This window comes from Pseudorasbora parva, chromosome 25 (assembly GCF_024679245.1).
Source record: "Pseudorasbora parva isolate DD20220531a chromosome 25, ASM2467924v1, whole genome shotgun sequence".
Taxonomy (NCBI): domain Eukaryota; kingdom Metazoa; phylum Chordata; class Actinopteri; order Cypriniformes; family Gobionidae; genus Pseudorasbora; species Pseudorasbora parva.
The window spans coordinates 4,655,269-4,680,053 of record NC_090196.1 but is presented as its reverse complement, the minus strand read 5'-3'; the positions used below and the strand labels follow the sequence as shown (position 1 = coordinate 4,680,053).

Genomic DNA, 24,785 nt, shown 5'->3' with positions numbered 1-24,785 from the left:
CTTTTTTATCAACACTTGAATATGGGTAGGTTTCATTAAAAAAGCAACATTTTGAACAAAAAGCTGAGAAAATCAAATTTTTGTGAAAGACTGTTTCCAGATCAGATTCAGAGCGATGATCAAACACAGATGGAGGAGATCGAGTCCATCAACCCCTAATGCTTCACAGTCCTGTAGCTCATCCTGGGTCCACATTTCATTCAGTAACATTAGGCAGTTTTGATTCATATGCTGTTTAATGAGGATGATCCTGTTATTTTTCATATGCATATGACTACATGCGATCGCTGCGTCTTCCTCACGTATGTTTTGATCAGGAGATTCAGTACTCATTCAGAAGATGCGCAATAGTGCCCCCTAGCGCCCTGTGTGACTCGTGTGTTTTGAATAAGTGTGTGTGTGTGTGTGTGTGTGTGTGTGTGTGTGTGTGTGTGTGTGTGTGTGTGTGTGTGTGTGTGTGTGTGTGTGTGTGTAAGAAATTGCTTTTGTGAATATAGCAACACTGACCAAGTTGACAGCACGGGTGGTTTTCAGTGACTCAGGTACATCAGCAGCGTCAGCCCGACTTTTTCCCCCTGCTCCGCCAAGCCACCGGTTTCAGGAGTATGGGGCAAAACTCCAGTCCAAATCAAAACTTGAGCATTCACAGGCCAAGGGAAACACCCGCTAGCATCCGCTAACCAGGTAGCAACACTTCCTCTTTTCGATGTCCAACAACACACTTTTCCCAAAGATCCACTCACAATAAGTGCCTCCCCAAGGGAACGTACCGCACTGGTACTGGTCAGTTGAACCTTCCCACAGTCTTTAATACACGCCCCCTATATACATGTAATAATTTCCGTTAATTTTCTCTCCTCCAATCCTGCCAGAGTATAGTTTGGAAGGAGGTGCAATAAAGTGAAAGTAAATAAAGGGGCAGTACAGAAAATGTCTGTATTTGCCACAACTGTTGGAGCTGCTATGTTGCATAGCGTGTTCATTGTTTGGGGGGTCGGAGCGATGAAGTGAGGGTGTGTTTGTTTGTGTGTCGATTTCAAATATCAAAAGAGTTTCTCAGAAATTGGTTACTGCACCTTTAACTGGCACAATAAAATCAGGAATGTGTATTAGAGAGTCAACAAGTTCAATTTCGATTTCATTTTGAATGACATTCAGCAGATGTAGTTCACCAATAAGGCTGGCTCACATTTGATGGCGTGCAGGAAATACTCCACGGCATGCTGGTACAGTCTCAGTGCCTCCTCATAGTTCTTGGCCTTGTCCTCCTCTGTGGCTTTAGTCACCAGCTCAATCGCTTTCTGAACAAGAAAAGATATCCAGAGATTCTGATTTAAATAGGGTTACTGAAGGCTCTGTGTAATAAAGAACAAAATATTATTTATATGGAGATTTCGGGCCAACTCAGCCAGAGGTCTGTGGATCAAATTTGTTTTAATCTTTTTTCCGACTAGGTTATAGAAGAGAAAAATGAAGATATTCACTAAGAAATCTATTATTTCTTGAAGGGTGTTCAAAATGACATATTCCAGTTAATATTTGACACAAGTTTTCAAAGAAAGTGCTTGTTTTATTTCTCCATATCTTGGAGAACTGGTATGGCATTTCAGGCTTTTCATCTTCAGAAACATCTTTCCTCCTCTCCATATTGCATGAAAACTGTGATTCGCTATGTGGAACTTAATATGTGACTTAATATGTGGAACAACCTCTTTAAGTAGGGTTTCCATTTACCCAAGTAGACCTTGCAAACTATTTAAAAACCTGTCTGAGATTTGTACTAGTTATCTAAAAAAAAAATTTTTGGAAACATTTTACAATGTAATAATACAATTGCTTTGATGCTGTTTTGGGAAAATAAGGCAAACTTCAAGTTTAAAGGGGGGGTGAAATGCTGTTTCATGCATACTGAGCTTTTTACACTGTTAAAGACTTGGATTCCCATCCTAAACATAGACAAAGTTTCAAAAAATAATGTTGGACGTTTGATGGAGTATTTCTGTGTCAAAAATACTCCTTCCGGTTTCTCACAAGTTTCGGAGAGTTTTTTTCGAGTATGGGTCGGCTTGACGTTAATAGAGCGGAAGGTCCTTGTATGGGCCGTACGGGCTCTTCTCCCGGTAGGCTGCGCGCACGAGACTAGAGCGAGAGAGGAAATGCGCGCCCATAAACACTCTCAGGTGCAGATCCAGTCGATCCAGGCGACGCGCTCCACTTTATTCCTATGGGTGACTTCAACGCTTCAGCACAGCATTCCGGGAACTGGAAGGCAGCGCTGCATTTGAACCGATTTGAACGCAGATATGACGGGAAGCTTCACAAGTCGCGTCGCAAAAGTGGATCTCCACCGTTCACTGCTGTCACAGGACTTTACCAAATCATCCCAAAGAAGTGTGTTTTTGACGGAGCGGTCCCAGCGATAAAGGTTCGGTCCTGCTTTGGAAGCAGCCGGTGAGTAAAACTGCTTCAAATGTCTGTGCTGTCGGCTATCGTCACGTGAGTAAACATCAGTAAACGACACGATCGCGTGCTTCGTCATTCAAATGCGGTAACGGACTCCATTGCTGTTCTCTGTATAACGTTACACTAGTCTGACGTGCAAAACCGTTTTGCTTGCTACTGCTAAGGTTTGGTCGCATACAATAGTCCATAAACCGAATCATGTCCTCATAAACTGAGAGTAAAGACACACAAATGTTGACAGGCCACTAAATACAGTCCATACCACAGAGACGGACGTCCTGCTGCTGCTATTTCTCCTGTTCAATTTATTTCTGCCTCAGATTTGATTCTGGATCATTATCTGTATTAGCTGAGATAGCCATGGGTTTCTCCACGCTCCACCGCTTTGTTCGCGCTCGTCATTCTTTAGCTCCGCCCACACGATACGCCTCCAGCCGCTCATTTTTTTTTCCGGAAAGACTCGGTACAGCCTATATTTCTTTTATAAATATAATAAAACTAAAGACTTTTCGGAGATATGAAGGATGCAATACTACTCTATAGGTACTCAAGATTGACATGAGATTGACTGAAACTGAGTGTTTCACCCCCCCCCCCCCTTTAAACTTCTTCTTTTTCAAAAAATGTAAAATTAAAATGCATTCCTAGAGCTTTACTGACAGACCCATGTGTAAAGACATATTTTCACTTATCACACCATGTCCGCTCGCCGGCCAGAGGAGAACTGGCCCCAGACTAAGCCAGGTTTCGCCAAAGGTTTTTTCTCTCCATTCTGTCACCTGATGGAGTTTGGGTTATTGCCACTGTCGCCTCTGGCTTGGATCGATTGCCTGGACTGAACCCGAATTCAAATGCTCCTCCCTCCTCCGCTGGACTGTGTTCATATTATATTATTTGGCTCCGAACCGGGGTTCGTTTGCGTCATCAAAGAAGCAGCTGTTTACCGGTTGCTTAGTAACGACATCAAGTGTAAAAGCGGCGAAATGCATAGCGTTGCTCCCATCAATTTTATATTCTTGTTTTTTAACCGTTGGTTTTGTTACCAAAGCTTCAGTATGTAATGGCACTTGCGTCCATCTGCAGCGAATGCACTGCAAATGCTCTAAAGCAGTCATTCCCAAACTGTGGTCCGCGGACCACTAGTGGTCCATGAGGGTACTGCAGGTGGTCCGTGGAAAGGCAAAATAAAATAAAATAATATTTTTTTACCTTCATTTTACCAGTAAATTCCCATAAAAAATAAAAAGTAAAAAGAATATGTAGGCCTGTATTGATATAACATTTGTATTAAATTGTCAAGTTATTGTGCGATTACTAAAATAGCCTAGTGGCGCTCAGCTGTGGGGTTCAAGTTCAGTGCCGTTATGGATCGGATAGCAACGGGTTCTCTGAAGACAAAAGAGATAGAGGCAGAAGTTACAAAAAATTAAGAGATTGACAGTGAGTCGGATGCATCTATGAGCCAGATTCATCATAAAAAACAAAGAAAAGGAGGGTGAAGAGAAAATACTGCGAAAGCTATTTAGCATTAGGCCGCTTGAGTAAATAAATAAATTAAATATGTGGCAGTCGTTGTGTGCAGTTAACTTTCCTTTAACAAGCCTGTTGTACTGATGTGATGACTAGTTTTAGTTTTAGTGCTAGTAAGCCTATTTAGAGGTGCGGATTAATTCAGGCAGGACTGTGTGTAGATATTTTATTATGTGTTATGAGGTGGTCCACAAATTTTTTTGATTACAAACAGTGGTCCACACACACAAAAAGTCTGAAAACCCCTGCTCTAAAGAACACTAAAGATGAGCAGAAATTAGATCTACAGCTCTCTGCTTGCAGTATGTCAGTGACGCTCATCAGGTAAATGAGTGAAACACACAAAACACACATTTTTATCAAATTGTCCGTCATTAATTTAATCCTACCCTAACCTGCATCTAATATACATTTATCCATCTGACATTACCACACACACAACACAAGTGTGACAATGTACCATTTTATACAAATATACATCATGCGATAGCACAGGCATATATAAATTGTAAATATTGTCTAGTTCTGTGTGAGAACCTCACAGTTCCAATTTTGACCATGCCTACTCTCAGATAAATGAGGCCCATGATTAATCAGATGCAAACAGAAATATAAAATCAGTCCTAATGGAAAGAGAACATGTTGACAAAAAGATTGAATCCAAGATTGGGTGAAAATATGGTATATTGAGTGATTTACATGCCTTTATGACATTCTTTGCATCTTTTAAGTTTGAGAGGAATGGCGTTTAAAAATGGAGGGACAGAAGCCCCTCAGGTTTCATAAAGAATATCTTAATTTGTGTTTGGAAGTTAAATAAAAAAACGACATGATGGTGAGTACATGATGACAGCGTAACATTTGTGGTAGCCTACATTTGTTTATTTGTGTTTGGGTGAATTATACCTTATAAATAGGCCTATTACAGCAAGTTGAGCCTTGGATAAAACAACTCTATATTGCGAATCATCGTTTCCATCAACGATACTAGGGCTGGGCGATATGGCCCCCCAAAAAAATCCCAGATTTTTTCACCAAAAATTCGATTTACGATTTAAAACGATTTTTTCCCCCTCCTACTTAAAATCAATCTGCAGATGACAAAGAAATTGTTCAAAACAAGTTTTAACTTTATTTTGTTTAGGTAAAATTAAATATTTGCGGCTTGGTAGAAGTGCCTAACTGGGGTGCAAAACTTTCAGCATGTGAATAACCCCCGACTATTCCACAGTATAAATGGGCACCATTTATTTATCTTTTGCAATATACAGTATACATATCAAAGGTTTATGAATTGATATGCAGATAAAATTAACTTTTATTAACAACAGTAATGTGCACAAAAAGTATAGGGAAAATGTAAATGTTATGCTCTTATTAAATATAGATTAGCATTGTTTTTCAATAGTCTCACACTGAACTGATCGACAGCTTCATTGATTATTAAAGAAGCTCTTTACTTTAATGTAATTTAGTCACAATTTGAAGAAAAGTTTAGTTTTTCCTGAGACTGTGACTTCGTACTTTTCTCCATACATTAGAGAGTGGAAATCGCTAATAAATCAATAAATGCTCTTCTGCTGGTTATAGTGGTGGGCATTTTATATCTTTTTTTAAATAAAAATGCTACAAAATGGATTACACATTTTAAAAAAATAAACTAAAAAAAAACATTCCACTATTTCTTTCACAAGACCCCTTTAAACGTTTAGTTTTACAAACCATCACATTAAAAATAACATTACAGTCGGATATCTAGAGCTTTGAAGTGCTGGAAATAAGTGTGGAGCTCTTGAAAACCATTGGAAAGTGCTTGAATTTTAATCTCAAAAGGTTGTACGAATCCTGAGATAAATAATGACAACAACCACGTTAAATCCAAGTGGTTTTACTACAGTACAATCGTGGTAAATGTTGGTGATTTGTGACTGAAACCCCTGACCTTCGCTCAGCTCTGTTTGATCTGATATCTGTGGTTTATAACAGAATTGTGCGCCGACCGCTTCCACTAGATCACAGTAGCGAAGGTGTGTTGATTTAAACGGTCTCTCACTGGATCACCAGCGCTGTGTATCGTGTCTGTCACGAGATTGGCCCGTGTATGAGCTCGCGCTGCGTTCGTGTCAGCGCAGCTTTAAATGAGTATAGCGCCTAGCGCGGTTCCGTTCAGACTTCAAACACACTTTGCAGCGGGGTATTGTTAATTGTTCTGTGAAAAACTGAATGTTGACGCTATCCTTGTTGTTTGTGTACCTCTGTGGCAAACGCGCGCGGGGAGGGCTGAGCCATTACGGGAGCCCAGAGGGGAGCGTCGGCGGATTTTAAAGAGAAAACCGATTTTCATTCACAAAAATCGTCGTAAACTAAAAACTCGAATTAATCCATAAAATCGATTTATCGCCCAGCCCTAAACGATACATATCGTCATATTTTATATCGTGATATACCGTTTACCGATATATCGTTACACCCCTAATAATGACAAAAGAAGTTGGTGTGAAATCTTTGCTAATTTATAAAAAAAATATATAATAATAATCACATGTGCATAAAGTATTCTGGTTTCCTCCAGACATGACACTTGCCATTAAGGCCAGAAAGTTCAATCTTTGTTTCATCAGACCAGAGAATGTTGTCTTTTAGGTGCCTTTTTAAACTCCAGGGAGGCTGTCATGTGCCTTTTACCGAGGAGAGGCTTCCGTCTGTCCACTCGAGCATACAGGCCTGATTGGTGGAGTTGGTTGTTCTTCTGGAAGGTTCTCCTTTCTCCACAGAGAAGTGCTGGAGCTCTGTCAGAGTAACCATCAGGTTCTTGGTCACCTCCCTAACTAAGGCCCTTCTCCCCCTGATCGCTCAGTTTTGCCAAGCGGCCAGCTCTAGGAAGAGTCCCGGTGGTTCCAAACTTCTTCCATTTACAGATGATGGAGGCCACTGTGCTCTTTGGGACCTTTAATGCTGCAGAAAATGTTTCTGTACCCTTCCTAGGGGTGTAAGAAAATATCGATACACGTGAATATCGCGATATTATGTTTGGTGATACTGTATCGATTCTCAAAAACGCAGTATCGATATTTATTTATTTATTTATTTACATCCAAGATTCGTGGCTTTGTGTTCGGTTTAAACCACAGACTGTATAACACCCAACCGCTAGATGGCAGTGTTATCTCAGAACGTATAACGGACGCGGACCCGGAGAAGCGCGTGCATCACTAGTGTTTACATTAGCAAACCCAGCTCTCAAGACGATAGCATTATTCCGCTCCTGCAGTATACAGAGCTGAAGTGTGGACTCATGTTGGCTTCAACTAAAAAGAAGCCACTAAGGAAATCGACAAGAATCATTTTTTTTTGCAAAATAGGCCAAGTTATAATCTAATACTCGGGAAACACATTGAAACTGAGAGCACGCTTAACATCCTGACGTCACGCGCTGCTGAGAAATGTTTCGGTAGAATGTACTGCACGCTTTCCTCTCAGTAACAAAATAAACACACTCCAAAACTGACAGCGGTGGCAGGAGAACGAAAGATCATAGCGATGTGGATATGGATGCACCAGCGCTGCAGTTCAGTGACGTTACTTGAAATAGCACTTTATACAATAGACTGCTTTATAGAAAACAGCTTTAGGCGCACCTTAGTGCGCTTTAATGTTTCTAGGCAACCCCTTAATCACCTGTACTGTCAGTCAAATCAATGTAACGGTCAACACAACGGAGGCCCGCCGCTTCATTCATTCGATTGGACAACAGAACATAAGCGTGATGATGTTGCGCGCTTTTCTGCTCAGAGTTGACTTTTTTTCAACTTCATGCGCTCTGAGCGCTCCTTCAGAAACGCGAGGCGCCCAGGGGTCATAAGCAGCGCGCATAACGCTCTCTGCCAACCGAAATCCATTCAAAAAAGGCGCCTCTCGCTGCAAAAACGCGCTCTGTGTGATCTGGGCTGCTGTGTTAAATATATAACAAACAGTCATTCAGTCATGAAATGGACTGCACTTTCTGTTGTTAAATAGCCACTGCTATACTGTGAACCTTTAAAACATTTACACATAAAGAATCCTGCAGTAACTTTACATTTCCCTTAACTTAGATTGCACATTGCATATGATTAGTGATATAAATTATACTGTATTAATTAAATAAAATACTTTGTCTCGTGTTTTAGGCTTATGGTTGTGTTCTTTATTCTTTTAAATTATAAAAAACAAAAACACACTAAAAAAAAAAAAAATTTCAATATATTGCCTCTCTTACAATATCGCAATATATTGCAATATATCGTATCGTAACCCCTGTATCGTGATACGTATCGTATCGCCAGAGTCTTGGCAATACACAGTCCTAACCCTTCCCCAGATCTGTGCCTCGATACGATCCTGTCTCAGAGGTCTACAGACAGTATCTTGGACTTCATGGCTTGGTTTGTGCTCAGACGTGCACCGTTAACTGTGGGACCTTATATAGACAGGCGTGTGCCTTTCCAAATCATGTCCAATCCACTGAATTTACCACAGGTGGACTCCAATCAATTTGTAGAAACATCTCCAGAATGATCAGTGGAAACAGGATGTACCCGAGCTCAATTTTGTGTGTCATGGCATAGCGTTTGAATACTTATGTACATGTGTTTTTAAAAAAAATACATTTGATTTTTTTTTTTTACTTCTTTCAGTGTCCTTATGGGGTATTGTTTGCAGATTTTTTTTAGAAGAACAAAAGTTTTCTGTCTATGAATTTCTCCAACCAGTTGCTCACTTGTCTAATAAAACACAAAATCAAAAGTGTTTTTGGTGTTTCCGTGGTTTCTTCTAAATGTAACCAGAAAGCGAGGGTAAGATGTCACTGATAGGCGATGCACAAACACAGTCTGTGTCCGGGTTAAAATTGCTTATTTCCCTGGAATTAATCATTCTTAGTAACATTTGGGATGTTGTAAGTACACAAGTCAACAAAATATATAACAGTGTTATAGTGGTTTTTGGTTATTTTAATCCAAATATCTTACATATTGTGCCTTTAAATCAAAAAGGGTTGGGAAGAGACATCAAGTGTCAGTTGAAACGAATGAACTAATAGTCCTGCAAATTGTGCTTAGGCCTATTTCTGAGAGGAATTCTGCGTACATATTGATACTTATTTAATTTCAGCAATGACATGTACTGTGTACATTTGATTTGCTGTCATGTTGTTTACCGACAGCCTGACACATTGATACTGATAGGCCTGCTGGTAATATCGATATTCATTCAAAACATTAATTCATTAATGCAGTGTAAACTTGCAAATACATCTCCCTTGATAGTGCTGAAAAAATGTAGTTCAGTCTTATTTTCAATGTCTTAAAAACGATTATAAACTGAAGTGAGGTTTTGTTTATATGGTGTTTATGTCCCTTTAACATATTCTCCGCCGATTTCTGATGTTTTGCAGCTGGTCGAAGCCCCTGACGAGTGTGAATTACGGTATGAAGGACTAGTAATTACGGTTGATTTGTTCAATTAATGCTCAGTTAATAATATTATTAAATGGATGAGAGCTAACGTTAACTAGAGCTAACGTTAAAGTAAACTCACCTGCAGTGTTGACGTTGTCATTTCATCTCACGCGCCAGCGGTTTCACTGCAGTGTCCTATTGTTACTACTTATAATATATTCAAATTGCTCGTTAAATAAGAATAATAAAAAAAAAATTTATTTGATGAAGGTTCATATGTGGTACAAGTAAGCATAGAAACGGAAGTTGCTACCATCCAGGGTTCACTACTGTACTGTCCCCCGGAAACAAAAGATATACACGTTTGTTCCATAGCTAATATAATACAATATATATAATAAAATGCCATACAATTTATATAATACAACTTATTACGATATAAAATAGTATAATAAAACTTAATTTATATACGATATATTTCGAAGTTCAAAAGAACAGTATTTATCTGAAATAAAAAAAGCTTTTGTAACATTGTACTACCATTTAAATGTTTTGTTGTTGTTTGTTTTGTTTTGCGGGACAAATGTTGCAAAAGCTTAATATTTCAGTTAAACGCTGTTCTTTTGAACTTTCTATTCATCAAAGAATCCTAGAAAAAAAAGTTTTACCCAACTGTTTCAACATTGATAATAATCATAAATGTTTCTTGAGCAGTAAATCATATTAGAATGATTTCTGAAGGATCATGTGACACTGAAGACTGGAGTAATGATGCTCAAAATTCAGCTTTGCATTACCAGAATAAATTAAATTTTAAAATATATTCAAATAGAAAACAGTACATTTATTTTAATAATATTTCACAATATTACTGCTTTTTTGTATTTGTAATAACATAAATGCAGCCTTGGTGACCAGAAAAGACTTCTTTAAAAACATTTACAAATCTTACCTTTCTAAAACTTTTGATATATATATTTGATATATATATTTCCTTCATTTTCTCCAGTAATATATATAATATAGATATTTTAATGTAATTTAATATATCGTATTTTTATATAATAAATAATATTACATAATATTAAATATATCTTACTGGGTTAGTTAACCCAAAAATGAAATTGATGTCATTAACTCCTCCCCCTAATGTCGTTCCACACCCGTAAGACCTCCGTTCATCTTCATACACAGTTTAAGATATTTTATATTTAGTCTGAGAGCGTATGCAAGTGTATGCACACTATACTGTCCATGTCCAGAAAGGGAATAAAAACATCATTACAGTAGTCCATATGAGACATCAGTGGGTTAATTAGAGTCTCTTGAAGCATCAGAAATACATTTGGGTCCAAAAATAACAAAAACTACGACTTTATTCAGGATTGTTTTCAAACCTCAAATAAAGATTCAGACGGTCATGAATCATGAATCAATTCTAATTAACCCACTGATGTCTCATATGGACTACTGTGATGATGTTTTTATTCCCTTTCTGGACATGGACAGTATAGTGTGCATACACTTGCATACACTCTTAGACTAAATATAAAATATCTTAAACTGTGTGTGAAGATGAACGGAGGTCTTACGGGTGAGGAACGACATTAGGGGGAGGAGTTAATGACATCAATTGACATTTGTAGGTGAACTAACCCTTTAACATAACAGTATAATATAAAACACTCATTTAATTAAGATGTTTTATTTATATATGACATTTACATACAGACATAATGCATAGCTTTTGGTTACAGGCTTTGAGTTATCATACACATACAAACATTAGCAGTGTTGCATTTGATTGTGTACTGCAAGCTGCCAAGTGAACTTTGGTTTAAACATTTCCTCCTCAAAATCAAGAAGAATCAAGCTATTAACTCAAAACACTAAACATATATAAAATGAGGCATGTAACTATGGGTTTATAAAGTACATTCATAGTCTGAAGCATTGGTCATGTCAAATATCAGGCAGATGACAGGTCCAAACATATCACTTACACAAGTGCAATTTATTAACCTGGCCAAGTGTGTTTAACACAGCTTCAAAGTTAAGACAACGCACAACGCAATGGCTCTCAGTAAGAGGTCTGACATCATAACATATAATGAAAATAATATGGCGCACATAAGATGTCCAAAACTATGAAAGATCACCAACCTCAGTGAGGGAAAGAATAATCAATAAATCACAGCCTAAAGTGTCACATCTTCTTCACATGAATAAAATCCCTCTTATTTTCAAATATTTATTGTATTAGTACATACAATAGACTATAAAAGGTTAAGGGCACTTAAACACGTCACAGAGGTTGTATGTGTAGTCCTGTTGGGGGAAAAAAGGACCTAATCACCTAACACCTACTTGTGGAGTGACCCTTGTGCTAAAATATTGCTTCTGTTAACCTTGTGCAAGGAGTTATGAAGGAATGCGGTTCATACAATCTCATCTCAAGACATAATTACCTCCACAGTCATATCGTTCATATTCTCTTCCTACATAATCACACTGCCTCCACTGTGTGTGCTGTCTACTGCAATGAAACTTCTGAGGGGATGTTTTCAGTCACTGTTATTCTATGGCATCTGGGATTGTTTTTGTAAAGTCTAAAGGCTGAAAAGATTGGTTACTACAGGAGATAATGTGCTTTAAAACTCAGTTTGCATTACATGCACTACATAAACAACTAATATGGTAATAAAGAATATATAATGATGCTATGTTTGATATTACTGATAGATAAAGCGAATTTGCCAAAACAAACCACATATCAGTGCTAATAACTTTTTCAGTCTCAGATGAAAAAATGTTATATTATATATATATATATAAAGATTGTACTCACAAAAGACTAAGATGTTTAAGAGCTAATAATATCTAAAAAAAAAAAATATATATATATTTACTATAGAAATAATTTCTCAATGATTTCTTTCATTTCAAAGTTGCAAGATTCCAAACATGGAAATTAGTAAATGTCCTGATAATTGAGAGTTGAGAATCCTGTAATAAGGACTATAATCACGATTAAGTGGTAAAAGTGGAGAAAAAAACCGAAACAAAACAAAACTAATCAAGGCCTGGAGTTGGCTTGGTCATAAACAAGAAAAAATATGTTTCACGACATGTAAAGAACAGATATAAAACATTCCTATACATTATGTTGATTTCGAAATATTCTTTGAACTCAATCCTATTCAACACCTTATAGAGGAGAATTTGATCTTTTGGTCAGTCATGAGGGAATGCATTTAAAGCTTCATTTTCTCCATATTTGCATCAACAGCAGTCTGTTACTGCTATATTCAAATGACATTCATTAAGATTATAACACATAGATGTAACAGTCTTTGCCATGCAATACATATAAACATAAATACAGGAGTTACGTGGAAAACATAGATAATACAAGAAAAATGCTCACTTTGGTTATTTTGCAAAGCTTTACTCTGATCTTAAGCCTGAAAAATATCTGTAAAAGCTTGTTGACTCTAGATGAGAAGGCACGACTGGTGTTCCTGATCAGAGGAAAATATACGATTGTATTCTGCTTTAGAAAGCCACACACTCACACAACAACAACTGAACAAATGTGTCAGCTAGAAGACAAGTAGAACAATGAAAACACTGCTTGAGTAATAGTAGCTGTCAATTAACCAATGACAAATGAACCTCAATCATTTCCTGTTGATTTTACGTGAGCAGTCCCAAACGAGCCAGTTTGGCTGAGAGGAAAGAATGAAGCACAAAGACCACAGGCTTCGGCCCCGAGTGAAGCTCAAACACCTACAAAAGAGAAAAAAAGAAAAATAAGTGTGTACTTTGTTTTAGACATAGTAAAAAAAACACAGAGTTTAAGCACAATGGTTCACATAAATACACTGTTTAAAGGTTAGAAAGCTAGACACACATTATAGAAAAATTATAAATGCTTTTAGGCTGCAAATTATACATCGATCAGATGAAGTGAGGAACACTGATTATCTCTTCATCACGGCACCTGTTAGTGAGTGGGATATATTTATGAAGGTATATTTGTTGCAAAACAACTGAACACGTGTGTCTGTGAGAGTGAAATTTATATCTGTAGAGCATATCCACACATGTGTATCAATAAATTTGAAGTCACAGAGAAAAATCTTTTAGGAGTTGTAAACTTGTAGCTTTTTTTCTCTCTCTTTCAAACACAACACAACAGTTACACCTTCACACATTCTTCACTGCAGGTGCACGAATCCTCTTCTACGAATCACACATGAAGAAACTCATACGCTCATATTTCTGCTACAGTTGCTGCAGTGCATATGGTGCAAGATGCAGTCACACACCCGTATCAAAAATGTGAAGTCACGGACAAATTTTGCACATCCACGAATTAACATGTGAATCCATGCAATGAGAGGTGAACACTTGTAGAATATTTGGACACAAATGCATTACTTTGCTTGGATATTTTTCTTACACAATCACTACAACTGCTTGAATCTGCTGCTACGAGTCTCACGCGCAGTTTTTCCTTATTTGGCACGCGCAGCCTCATGCACAGTTTTTTATTATTTGGCAACTCCTTTTTGACAATTTTCTTCTGGATTAATCTTTGTAATCTTGAATTACATTTTTCTAACATCTACAATGGTGTGATGAACCAAGGACATCGGTGGTAAATTTAAAAGGTCTTGTTTCCGAATGTGAAAAGATTGATGGCTCATGTAATTTGTCAAGACTTTTGTGATGTTGTTAAATTGTATACTCTTCTGACAAGGGAAACAATGTTATTAAGTGGTGATTGAGCACTTCTCATTTATTTATGTGTTACTTGACAGTAACTGTTACGGTATGAACATATGTATGATACATACTCACCTAAAGGATTAATAGGAACACCATACTAATTCTGTGTTTGACCCCCTTTCTCCTTCAGAACTGCATTAATTCTACGTGGCATTGATTCAACAAGCTGCTGAAAGCATTCTTTAGAACTGTTGGCCCATATTGATAGGAGAGCATCTTGCAGTTGATGGAGATTTGTGGGATGCACATCCAGGGCACGAAGCTCCCGTTCCACCACATCCCAAAGATGCTCTATTGGGTTGAGATCTGGTGACTGTGGCGGCCATTTTAGTACAGTCAACTCATTGTCATGTTCAAGAAACTTGAATTGATTCAAGCAAATTGTGACATGGTGCATTATCCTGCTGGAAGTAACCATCAGAGGATGGGGACATGGTGGTCATAAAGGGATGGACATGGTCAGAAACAATGCTCAGGTAGGCCGTGGCATTTAAACGATGCCCAATTGGCACTAAGGGAAAAAAATCCCCCACACCATTACACCACCACCACCAGCCTGCACAGTGGTAACAAGGCATGATGGATCCATGTTCTCATTCTGTTTACGCCAAATACTGACTCTACCATCTGAATGTCTCAACAGAAATCGAGACTCATCAGACCAGGCAACATTTTTCCAGTCTTCAACTGTCCAATTTTGCTAAATTGTCGCCTCTTTTTCCTGTTTTTAGAGGAGATGAGTGGTACCCGGTGGGGTCTTCTGCTGTTGTAGCCCATCCGCCTCAAGGTTGTGTGTGTTGTGGCTTCACAAATGCTTTGCTGCATACCTCGGTTGTAACGAGTGGTTATTTCAGTCAAAGTTGCTCTTCTATCAGCTTGAATCAGTCGGCCCATTCTCCTCTGACCTCGAGCATCAACAAGGCATTTTCTCCCACAGGACTGCCGCATACTGGAGGTTTTTCCCTTTTCACACCATTCTTTGTAAACCCTAGAAATGGTTGTGTGTGAAAATCCCAGTAGCTGAGCAGACTGTGATATACTCAGACCGGCCCGTCTGGCACCAACAACCATTCCACATAGAAGAATTGCTTAATTCGCCTTTCTTTCCCATTCTGACATTCAGTTTGGAGTTCAGGAGATTGTCTTGACCAGGACCACACCCCTAAATGCATTGAAGCAACTGCCATGTGATTGGTTGATTAGATAATTGCATTAATGAGAAATTGAACAGGTGTTCCTAATAATCCTTTAGGTGAGTGTATACTGTGGACAAATAGAGCTTTCAAAATGACATTAGGGCCTTCAGAATTTGATGTCCATTTTATGTAAAGCACAGGTAAATATGATGTCATGTGTCCTACCATTTCGCCCTCTGGAGCACCAAAGTCCAGGTAAAGATTCCTGACTCCATCATCTGCAGACATCTTGAGCCGCTCATAGGGAAAGTGAAACAGCACAGATTCGCCAGATTCCCGTGTCACAGTGAAACCTCTGTCATAATGCAGGATCAGACGAACGTCCTGTCTGTTCAACACACAGCCTGAGGGGTGCAGACACAAATACACACACGACAGGGTGATTTAATGTGACTTTATATTTTATGGGCTGGCTGGCACTCAGGAAGGAAAACACTGAATATTTCCAACATTTCCTCCAGCCAGCTATTGTTCCACACCACAGAGGAAAAGATCTCTCAATTCAGATTTTTCTCCCACTCAGTTATGGCTTTGCTAAGCCCATGGTAACTCAGGCAAGTCTTACAGAACATCCCACAGGAATGAATTTGGACTTTTCAAAGAAAAACTCAATTCTCAATAAAATGTCACTTTAATTTGGTTCTTGTAAGATTAATATTCATTCAGCATGTATAACTATAAGAACATTTTAATTAATTAAAAGAATTCTGACTTTTAATTTATTCCTTCATTTATTGTTAAATTACCAAAAGTATTGTGTCTGCATCATTTAATTGCAATCAGTATGATATAGTATTGTGAACTTATTTAACTCATAAAAGTTAAATAAATAAAAATAAACCTATCAACATTTAAACTGAGTTGTTGATTGGATGTTCAGATATGGGTGCTGCACTTAAACTTGAGGCAAAGGAACACAAGCTTGCAGGGGCGGGGTTTAACCTGACTAAACGATTGGAGAAGTAATGCATACGTCACCAGAGAGAAGTCTGTCGGTTTCACCAGAAGATCAAGTTTTTTGATTATGAGGTCAAAAAAAGAAAAGAAAAAGGAAACGTTCATTAATCTAGAGCTGCAACTAACGATTATTTTTTCTGTCGACTAATCTAACGATTATTTTTATTACAATAAATAATTAATCTAATGTTCTTTTTTGTAATTAGCTCATGAATCCTTTGGATAACTTTACAAAAAAATATATAAGTACGACTTCTAATATAATATGTCAACCTTTATTCATTTTCAATCAATGTGGTTGAAGTTTTTACAGTATAAAATAATAAAGAGGCATACAATTATTTTACTATGGTAGTTTATGATAGCGTTTATAATTAAACCACAGTAGCCATAAATTTACAGTTGTCTGAGACGTCATGAAATGTTCTTTAGCATCACAAACCATAAAGTCTAGTCAGGGTTCTGCTATGGTTTCCAGAGATCTGGAGCTGATTCGGGGTAGCTCGGTGGTTTGTGACTGTTGTCTCGCGGTGCGCTGTCTTTTAAGGGGCCGTTCACATATCACGTCTTTTGCGCGCTCAAGTTCATTATTTCCAATGTAGGCGCGTGATAAGCGCTCTCATAATGAAAGCGGCGCGCTCGTTTTTTCCAGGCGCGTCCGCACCGCATCGAGTTAAAAACATCTCAACTTTTCAGAATGCCGCAAGCACAAGAATATCCGACCTGAACCAGGAAGTTAGTCACCAGATCACACGGAAACCAGTTAAACCGTAACACCGGAGAGCACCAAGAGATGTTTTCCTCTGAGGTGCTCGCGCATCGCCGTTGTGCTGCCGTGGTACACCATATCGGTTTTGCAAAAGGAGCAAAGGGCCATTTTATTTGTCCTCTGTTTAAAGTATTCCCATACTTTTGATAACAGTGGTCTCTGTTTTTGTGATAGAATGCAACTTTCTCCATTCCCTGTGTGCCATTACGCGAGATGTAAACAAACAGTGTGGCACGTCGACGCATTTCACGCACGTGAAATCGACGCGTCGTTGCAGCACTACATTAATCGTTCACAAAAAGATCTATTATATGCATTTAGAAAACTGAATTCTCTTTTAATGCTGAAATTATTCAAACTCTCATAACTTCTATGTACTTACATAATAACAAAAACGATACAAATTTGTCTAAAAATAATAATACTGGGATGGCCATGTTTGCTAAAGTAGGATTGGCCTGTAAAGTTTTTAAGGCAGGTTTTAGGGAAGGATAGATGCCTTTCTGATTGTATATATACACACACACACACACCTATGGAAACCTCTTTGATGAGTTCAGCAGCCGAATGTCCACCCTGCACCAGCGCACGTGTCCATGTGGACAGATCCCAGTGTGTCTCTACACGAAACACATGAGACTCGATCCCTCGACCTGTGCCTGTACGTGTAGCGAACACCAAATCTCCACCCAGAGCCGGAGAACTGCGGACGCTGCCTGAGTGAACAAGCCTATACACAGAACCAATACAAAACAGGCAATTGAGTTTATTCACAGGCAAAATTTTGAAAATGTATGTTTTAATAAAAGACTGGGAAGAGTCTTTTAAGAAAATATGTTACATAGCCTGTTTTAATGGAAAACAGTAAGGGTGGAAATCATAAATTATGAATGCTTAAAACTTTGCTAAAGCTAGAGTTTTACCGTGTGGCGAGTAGTGGGTGTGTTAAGAGAGGAGAGGTCCAGCTCTCATACGTCCACGGCACTGACTGGAACAGCAAGATGTCTTTCTCTGTAAGTGCCATGATGACTCGTCTGTACTGATGCCGCCCGCCATCCAGCTCGAGCTAAACAAGAACACAACAATCAGCCACTGAATCCATAATCCATACAGTTTCCATAGGCAACGGTAGGGTTGGGGAAAGGTATTTTAACCGGTACCTCAAATGTACCTAACGGTAAAATGTGTTCAGTACTTTATGATGTTTTCCTCAATAACTGTAAAGGAACTGTAAGTCATTTATAGAAGTGCAATTGATATTTTGCCATAGCTGCCTTGTTTGCTGTCTGTAATGTTTGTATGCTATAATATTTACTTGTAAAAAACTTTTTTTTTAAAGTAGGCTACTAGCTACTTTAAAGGGGTCATATAATGGTACATGCACTTTTACATGGAAATGTGTGTTGGCAGTGCCGGTACACAACCATCCTATACTGAGAAAAATGCGTCTAGTGTTTTTTTTTGTTTTGTTATCTCCTTATACACAAATCCGCCGTGAACTTTATGGGCGCCGCCATCTTGCCTGCCGCCATTACTGCATGCCTGCGAAGTGCGTGGCGGTGTGACACTTGCCGGTGTCCTCTAATGACATTTCAATGAAAGCGGATCCTGCACATTAAATAAATTGTCTGGTGAAAGGGAACATTGGGTAGATGATGTCAGGCAGTGGCCAAAACTTACAGATAAAGGTAATTTATTGACAACATGATGTATTAATGTATAAATGTGTCTGTAAATGTAATGTAATTAAGACAGCAATCAAACTGAACACTGTCATTATGAGCTGTGTTGCTAATATTAGGGCCCTGCTTTCCGTGATCACGGAATTGTTTTACACAAACACGTTTTAAGAACGTGAAATAACGAACAGTTATGAGGACTTATGCTGCACTTAGAGCAGCGCGCGGCAGTAATGCACGACGCACTGTAAATGATGAAGGATCAAATGAACGTAAAGAAAACCACTCAAAGACAGAAAATTATTAAAACATACGTGCGCGTTACAAAGGGACTTTAAGTCACAATTACACAAATTTACCTTTGTAGTTGTCTCTATTGTTACTGACGTTATGGTACGAGTCCACTGCCTGAAAACCTCACGACACTGTGATTCATACGCAGCAGCTGATCTGTGATGTAGGATGCAGTATCTGGCCGATCCATCCCGAACTCATGCCCTGTAGTTTAGGTTCTGACGCTCATCGCATGCCAGATGATTAATAAAATAATCTTATACCTGTAGGAAGATGTATTCTATTGCTACAACTGGCCGTGTTTATTTATTGCAGCTTGTGAACATGAGCACATCGGTGGGTCACGCAAGTTTACGTGCTGATTTAATAAGGCCATATTTCACGTTTCATATTTGTCTAATTGTGACTAAGTCCCTTTGTAATGGACACGTATGTTTTAATTATTCTGTCTTTAAGTGGTTTTCTTTACGTTCATCACAGCGCGCGCGCCGTGCATTACTGCCGCGCGCTGCTGTTTATTTATTTATTAATTTATTTTATTATTATTGAAAGTATCAAGATTTACAAACAAATATCGTTGCATAAAATCAACTTCTTCGAAATAGGATACAGAAAAGATATAGCCTGAGGGAGCAGCTCTTAATACAAACAGGGGAAAAAATAATAATAGTATACATTCGTATCAAAAATAAAAATAATTTATAAGGGGAAAAAAGGTAGGCTATTATAGCATGACATGAGGGGAGAATTAGTCATTGTTCAGCTATTAACCTCATTTGAGAAGTGTTTTAGTGTACACGCTGCTCTAAGTCCTTAGCATTAAGGCACGCAGTAATGGCGGCGATGCTTTACTTCCAAGTTTCGCCGGATTTGTGTATATGTTTTCTCCTGTCTCACATCAAGCTGTTCGACCGTGTGACACCACACACGCCCCTCCCCCGATTGTTGATTGACAGCAGCATTTCAACACATCCGCCATTGTTGATACGCTGGAGCAGAATGGCGTCTCAGCGATTGTGGTGTTCTGATCATGGGTGTAATAATGAACACAGCAGCCATTCTGATGTTCCTAAATCTGAACTGCTGAAGACGCAGTGGCTGAGTTGTTTTCAAAGGGAAATAAAGCAGGTTTTGCTAAGAAGCTGCTCCTGAATAAAGGATCAGTTCCAACTATTCGTGCTCCTGCTGCCCCTCCAGAAGAAGTGAGTGTAGTTTGAAATGCTTGCACACTTCACGATGAATGCGGCTAAAGTTTACAGGGCAAGTTAAATTACGGCATGCTTTATATGTATGACGTTCTCAATATAATTCATAATGCCACGTTTATAATGAACAACGCATTATTGTGTTATTACAAACTGTGTACGCTAGTGATAAAGTTAACGTGGTAACACTACACTAAGCTTACTTTTGTAGATGGTTTATAACAGTGTCTGTTACTGTAACAAAAAGTTTGTTTTAAATCGTGTTGTAACAGTTAATAAAATGCATAGATAACGTTATGCATCACTGACAAACCAAAACTAACCGAAAAAACGTTTTTCATGACCATTAGCTGTCACATCAATCTGTCAGTGAACTAACGTATACATCAGTAAACACATAGCATTCGTATCTCACTACGCTAACTAACATTACCCTGCCGGTGCATACAAAGATAGATCAAAGTGACATTACGTTAACCAACCATTCAGAAACATCCAGCTTGCTGGCCGTCATCTTGTTCTGGGTTCAAATTGATATGATGTGTCCTCAGAGTCTCCCACCGCCATTCTCTTCAAAATATACCGCAACTGTTGTCAAAGCAACTCTCCACGTGTGTGTGTGTGTGTCAAAACGGCACACAGAACAGAGGCGGGCTGAGCAAAGCTCATTATCATTTAAGCTGTATGCACTGAAATGGCTTTGTGAAAACCAGGCCTGCAGTCTCCCTCTCATTAACTGAAGCTTTCGCGCCTCGATCGCCCCCCGGTGACCGGTCCCAGTATAGCCGCCCCTCTGTGTTTTCTAATGGACGCGAGGCAAACTAAACAATAAAATCACACTTCAAATATTTTTTCCCCAAAGTTAGTTTATGTCACTGAAAGCAGTTATCATCACGATGATTTCATTTCAGGTGTTCGTTTTTAAAATACGTTTAGTTTTAGTTAGTTATCTGACGCTTTAAAAGCGGGGGGTGTGACGTCATGATTGACAGCTGAGACTGACGGCTTCTCTGAGTGAAGTTGTCACTGAGGCACTAACGGACTTTTTTCGGGATTTTTGGGGGCAGATTGGAGCTTTAGCTTTAATTTCTACATTTCCATAACTGTTTATTTCACACCAACATTATTAATTGTTCTGCATCTGCGAGAGTGTGGGCGGGCTTTTGATATCGCAGCTGTACTTCCTGCTCTACTTCCTGCGCAACTCCGGTCCTGAAATCGCTACTGCGCAGACTCGGTCCCAAGATGTCTGCGCCGTGCAGGCCGCCTAAAAGCTTCAAATATGGCAAGCGGAAACGGATGATGTCGAGTCGTCCATATTTTTTTAAGGTCTATGCTGAAAACAGAGCTGTTTTTGACCAGGTAAAATGAGTGCTTTTTTACAGTACTAAGGAGAATTTTTAATTAAAGTATATTACAATCTTTTAATTTAGACACTAAAGAATCAGATTAAAAATTGCATTATATGACCCCTTGAATTAAATGAATCCATAAAAACAACCATTTTAATGTTTTTATTCCCCCACCAAAAAAATGCAGAGTTCTGGTATTCAAATCCAGACATAAAACATTCAAACAACATGCTGCACAACTGGGGCTGTATTCACAAAACATCTTAAGGCTAAAAGTAGCTCCTAACTTGCCAATTTAGGAGAAACTCTTAAAAATAATTGCCGTATCAGTCCTAATTTTAGGACTCCTACATTTTTGTTCTAAGAGTATTTCACAAAACATTTTAGCACTAAAACTAGCTCCTAAATCAGAATGAAATGCTAGGAGTAGTCAAGGGGACTCCTAAGCCACTAAGACCAAATCACAAACAATCATAATGGATGTTGCAGCCAAAGACACTATAAAACATTAAGGCAATAGTGATAATTAATGTACCTTTAACATTAATTATGTTGTTTTTACAAGTTCACTCTAACAAATGATTGAATAATAAATTAGGAGCAGAATTGTTACATTTTATTTTACAATTACTTACATAGATTTTAAAGTTATCAGTCTAATAGGGGACATAGTGTATTTTATATTGGAAGTTTTGACGATGTGAAAGAGTTGCAATATGGTGTGCCCTCAAAGGAAGTGGTTTAGGGCCATTACTATTTTCTATTTTACCAATAAACTTCCTCTTGTTTTAAAGTGTGCACAGAAAATCACGTATGCAGATGAAACAACATTATATTTAACTGCAACATTAATTAAGCAGTTATCTACTGCTTTGGATGAGGAATTACAGTTGGTCAAAGTAGGAACAGAATAATACGCTGATTGTCAACGTGACAAACACCGAAAGCATTTTGGTGATCCATAAATCAGCGTAATATCTGTACCCAAAGTCAGATATACTATTAGAACAATTATTTCAGATTATGAATTAAAGATAATTACAGATTGTCTTTCTGCTTTGTTTTATAAGAAATAATTTAAAGTTCCTAATGTTGTTGTTTCCAAAACTACTGTAAGACAATGCACTGTAACACATCGAGGAATGGAAATATGGAATCATTTACTATTGCATATTATACATTTGAAGTAAAATAAAGTAAAAATAAAATACGTTGAAAAAAATCTTTAAAGGACCATTTAATTGCACAATAGTAAATCAATTAATTTTGGATTTGTATGATTCATTGACTTTTTATTGTTGTGGATTTATGCATTTTTACTTGTTGGGACCTCAGGAAGAGTAGCCACTGCCTAGGTATTGGCTAAGGTGTATCACAATAAATAGATCATAGATGAAGAAAGACAATTTAAAGGCAATTTACTAAGGAATATTTGTTTTGGCAGTTATAGCAGCACGTCTTGCCCAATGTCCACGACTTTTTAGGTGTCCTTAGAGTACGCCATGTATATGTGTGTCAAATTTGTTCTCATTTAATTTTGAGGTAATAGACCAGAGGTGTCCTGGTCGGCACGGCAGAGGTTAAAAATATAGCGAGTGTCATGCGTGTGCACATATCTGTGTGAGACGTAGAACATGCAGGAGTAATATTTAAATAGTATATATATATATATATTATATATATTCGGCTACAGCCTGGAGCCCTGTGCTTAGATAAACAGCGACTTAATGCATTGGCGGGTACCGAATAAACTCGGGACTTGGTACTACAGAAAATCTGGTATTGTCACATTTTTAAATTTCAGTACAGACTAGTGTTGTCACGATACCAAAATTATGACTTCGATACGATATCAGACTAAAATATCGATATATCGATACTAAATCGATACCACAGTAAAAAAATAAATAAATAAGATAAGATGCTTAATATGACAACAGAACTTGTTATTATTCATTGTTATTTTTTACTAAAAATTCATGTGGCCAGCATGTTCCTTAGGGTTGGGCATCGTTTTGATTTGAACAATTATTGATCAATTGATCAATTACTATTAAAATTATCTCACAAATTTTTGCTATCTCATATTATTATTTACAATGGGGTAATTGTGTTGCAATAGCTTACACACAGCACAAGAAAGCTTGATTTCGAATGGTAAATTGAATTAAAAAAGACGAGTAAACAGTAATGAAATAAGGACAAATAAACAGATTACAAACAATAGCACAAATAAATGCAATAGAATAGAAGATACAAATTAAACAGACTGCTTTATTTTTTCAGGTAGGTCTAACATTCAGATAAGAAACTGAATAAAAAAATGCATAGTAATTACATTTAAAACAACATTGGATAATGTTCTTTGTAAAAAATTCAATAGCGTACAGATGAAACTATTAAAGTTACACAAGTTGATCAGTCAAGAGCAGTTGATCGTGTCTTTTTGTAGTTTGAATAACAAATGACTGCGGTCCCTTTAAGACTAACAGACGCACGGATCCTAAACACTGTTCCTGTTCCTCGTTCTTCCTGAACTGTTTGCGACTGTGTTTACGTTAATACTCTTCCAGATGTGCACTGATAATTCTTTGAGTGTATTTGACCAATAATAAGCTGGAAAAGGAAGCAAATGTTTGCACTTGTATCATGTCAGAGGCGGCTTTATTACGGTAGGCTATGTGTGTGTGCGCTTCAGATGTGGAGCACGAAATCTGCGGGGATTAGTAGAATTAATTTATGTGCAATCCCGCGCGAAATTCAGACCGATCACTCACTAACACTAACACACTGTCATGAGGAAAAAGTCCAGCAGAACGCGCGTTCGCCCGCTTCGCCGTGCTCAGAGGTTAACCGGGCTGAGGGAGAATATGCCGGTGTGTGTCAACACACTAACACACTGTCATGAGGAAAAAGTCCAGCAGAACGCGCGTTCGCCCGCTTCGCCGTGCTCAGAGGTTAACCGGGCTGAGGGAGAATATGCCGGTGTGTGTCAACACACTAACACACTGTCATGAGGAAAAAGTCCAGCACAACGCGCGTTCGCCCTCTTCGCCGTGCTCAGGTTAACCGGGCTGAGGGAGAATATGCCGGTGTGTGTCAACCAGG

The 24,785-nt window shown here is 38.2% G+C and overlaps 2 protein-coding genes across 2 annotated transcripts in view; both read right to left on the bottom strand.

Moving 5' to 3' along the window:
• vps4a (vacuolar protein sorting 4 homolog A) overlaps positions 1 to 9,768 on the bottom strand; it is a 30,047-nt gene extending 20,279 nt beyond the window's left edge. Inside the window, exons 1-2 of the mRNA XM_067437214.1 lie at positions 9,571 to 9,768; positions 1,190 to 1,301 (exon numbers count right to left, since the gene is read on the bottom strand). Coding sequence (XP_067293315.1) covers positions 1,190 to 1,301; positions 9,571 to 9,591 — 133 coding nt within the window. The 5' untranslated portion in view covers positions 9,592 to 9,768. The remainder of the gene's footprint in view (positions 1 to 1,189; positions 1,302 to 9,570) is intronic.
• A 1,358-nt stretch (positions 9,769 to 11,126) lies between these two features.
• sntb2 (syntrophin, beta 2) overlaps positions 11,127 to 24,785 on the bottom strand; it is a 38,158-nt gene continuing 24,499 nt past the window's right edge. Inside the window, exons 4-7 of the mRNA XM_067436147.1 lie at positions 18,071 to 18,213; positions 17,681 to 17,877; positions 15,587 to 15,765; positions 11,127 to 13,220 (exon numbers count right to left, since the gene is read on the bottom strand). Of these exons, the coding sequence (XP_067292248.1) occupies positions 13,128 to 13,220; positions 15,587 to 15,765; positions 17,681 to 17,877; positions 18,071 to 18,213 (612 nt within the window). The 3' untranslated portion in view covers positions 11,127 to 13,127. The remainder of the gene's footprint in view (positions 13,221 to 15,586; positions 15,766 to 17,680; positions 17,878 to 18,070; positions 18,214 to 24,785) is intronic.